This window comes from Buceros rhinoceros, unplaced genomic scaffold, assembly GCF_000710305.1.
Source record: "Buceros rhinoceros silvestris isolate BGI_N320 unplaced genomic scaffold, ASM71030v1 scaffold7562, whole genome shotgun sequence".
Lineage (NCBI taxonomy): Eukaryota > Metazoa > Chordata > Aves > Bucerotiformes > Bucerotidae > Buceros > Buceros rhinoceros.
Window position 1 is genome coordinate 22,650 of NW_010400588.1, and position 2,946 is coordinate 25,595.

Sequence of the window (2,946 nt, forward strand, 5' to 3'; positions counted from 1 at the left end):
TTCCTGCTGGCTAGTACAAAATTCACTCAGACCTTGTTTCTGTTCTTTAGAGAGGCCAATGATATGTTTTCAGGATTAACAACTCTCTCAACTCTCAAAGATGTTTTAAACCATACATTGGATGGTTACCTGTACGTCATGGCCTCTGCTGGATTTCCATCACCGTATGTCTGACCATGAAAGCCTGAAAAAACAAATGTAGGTTGCCATATTTTTTTCATTATGGTTCACATATTTATTTTCACGTTAACTGATTTGGGTTATTGTTTCATTCAGAATAGATAAGTTTCTTTATTAATAGGTGAAAAAATGTCTCAAAAATTTTGGCTATGTTAAACAGAATCTATAAAAGTGGATCTGATCATCAGAGGAAAAAAGAACACAAAGTTTTGCCTCTAAATCAACGCTATTTAATGCAAAAAAAAAATAAACTTATTTTCATGTTTCCATACTCTGTAGAGCAAATAAGGCTCAGCCATTCTAATTCCAAAGCACAGCTACTGACAGAAAAATGCAGTGCATTGCAGTGTAACGCATTCTGTGTGCCAGAAAACTCCTCTTGCAGCTGGAAAGAGAGTGGCCTTCATGACAGTTAGCTACAATGATGCTTTTTATAACAGGTGCTGTCATCACTGGAATCTTGGGTTGGAGTAACTAAATACATGTTAATATTATCATGGCTCTTTTGGACACGCTGGTGGTCCTTGGTATCTTTAACAGTCATACTTATTTTACAAAGATTTATACAGTAAATATACTCCCTGTTTTCACTATGCCATTATATGATTATTTCTCATTTACTTTGTCATTTTGTATAATCTCACGAATTATGGACAAATCTTAGGTTTAATACTCCCTTCACTTTTATGTGGATTGTTTAACATCTTAGATTCAAACACAATAGGATCCCAGTGTAAGAATTGTCACCCTCAGTGACATAATCTTTACGAGACTTTCATCATCTCCTGATTTAAAAAAGCTAGTGCTTGAAAAAAAATCTTTGTTATAGAAAATAACCATTAAAAATATGAAAGTCCTCAGTAGTAATGCTACTACTGTTACATTAAAAATCTTATACATGACAAGCAGCTGATGGTTCTTGATGAGTCATTAAGAACACAGGAATTACAGCAATGAGTCAGACCCACTAGATTCAGTTCTCTGAGACTGACTTGTACCATCTGCCTCAGAGGAAGTTTTCAGGACCCCCCTCCTGGTCAGCTGACAGACGGGATTACGCACTCACTAATGTGGACCACATTATCTCAAAAATAGAAAGTATGTCAGAATCCACGAAGCATGGGGTTAATATCCTCTATACAACAAACACAGTGATCACGTTCTGATATTCTTGATAAGCACACAGTTTGTCCCATTTTTTTATAGATCTTCACAAATTTTTGATCAGAACAAAAACCTGTGACAGAAAGTTCCACATTTATGTCAAATACTGTGCCCAAAATGCTCTTTAGAGTCAGTTTTGGGTGTTCCACCGTTTTCATTTAATACACAGACTCATTCTTTCCTAATATAAGGTTGAGGGGAATTCCCAGACTGCCATCTCGGGATCTCTTCATCATTTTACATGCTTTTGTTACACTCTTCACATTTGTTAAAAACAGAATATGAATAAGGAAAATGCATCCAGACTACATGAATCACAATACTCTCATTATTTAATTGGTTTACCTTGAGTGGACTTGTTAGGAGTCTTTAAGTTGAGAATAAACCTGAGCTAGCATTATGCAAATGCTTGGACAGAGAACTACATTTAGGCTACAAATTCAAGCCCCCTCCTTGTCAGAATCAGGCTTCCAAAGCTGAAGCTATAGTTAACTGAGGTGTTTTTAGAGAAAATCTGTCATAGAAATCACTATGTTTAGAATGAACTGGGAAGGAAGGTTGTTTGGCTGGGTTTGGCAATGCTCAGACTGAGCCTTCTCTCCTTTTAGACTTTTTAGTTCTAAAGTAGTGAATCCACTCCTGTGTTCTTCAACGTAAACCCACAGCCCTAGTTCCCTTTGAACTCACTAACTTCTACAACGACTTACTTTCAGGGCTTGGACATTTCAGAATATTCTGACTCCATGAGTGTACCTGAGTGTATTTTAAATGACAACAATATCCTCACCATACTTCTGCAGTGGAGGAAAGTACTGCTGTCCCGTTTGCAGAGGTGGGGAATTAACAGTAGGGCTCTACTGCAGTCACTACAATGACAGCACTGTGTGCCTGCTTGCCAAGGATTGTTTCTAACTAGTTACCTCCTGTACTGACAGCAAGGTAAGTATAGGTGTGGCATGCAGAACTTGGCACAAGACAGAAAAGTCACCCAGAGAATACAGGCAGCCACACAAGTTGCCCTCACAGTAGCTAATTACAAGCTAGTTAAGGTATATGAGTCCACTGCCTAGAAAGGAGGCTGAGCACATCTAGCTCTCATGCAGACACCCACATTCAGTCAGATGAATCCCACCTCGGTTTCCCATTGGAAATACACTTCACCTGATACTCTCTCTCTATGCAGTCAAGACCTAATTATTCTTCTGTCGTCATTTGTACTTACCACAGTGGACATCACAGATCTGCAGTGGAACTGAATAATCTACATCTGTCCTCCAGCCCTTTTAAAAGAAAGAATAGAGTCTTATTCCCATTTAAGCAGAATTGCTACTAAACACTTGGGTTGACAAGAAGAGGTTGCTTTATTAGTTCACTCAACTGACTGCTTGTTTAAATCTGTTTTTAAATAAATGCATATGGAGACTGCTGGCGTAGTGTGTATCTAGTGTGCTGCAAAATCCATTTTAGGTTTCTGAATGATAAAGTGAATCAGATTATTTTGGGAGGAGTAAGAACTGACAGATAATATCTTATTTACAAAATAAATTATTTATGCAGGAAAACATCAATTTTATTACCAAATCTGATTTTTCACTAGGGAAA

General features: G+C 37.6%; 1 protein-coding gene across 1 annotated transcript in view; it reads right to left on the minus strand.

Annotated features, from left to right (window-relative positions):
- LOC104489720 (putative interleukin-17 receptor E-like) overlaps positions 1 to 2,946 on the minus strand; it is a 21,683-nt gene that overhangs the window by 946 nt on the left and 17,791 nt on the right. Inside the window, exons 12-13 of the mRNA XM_010131917.1 lie at positions 2,567 to 2,624; positions 130 to 184 (exon numbers count right to left, since the gene is read on the minus strand). Coding sequence (XP_010130219.1) covers positions 130 to 184; positions 2,567 to 2,624 — 113 coding nt within the window. The remainder of the gene's footprint in view (positions 1 to 129; positions 185 to 2,566; positions 2,625 to 2,946) is intronic.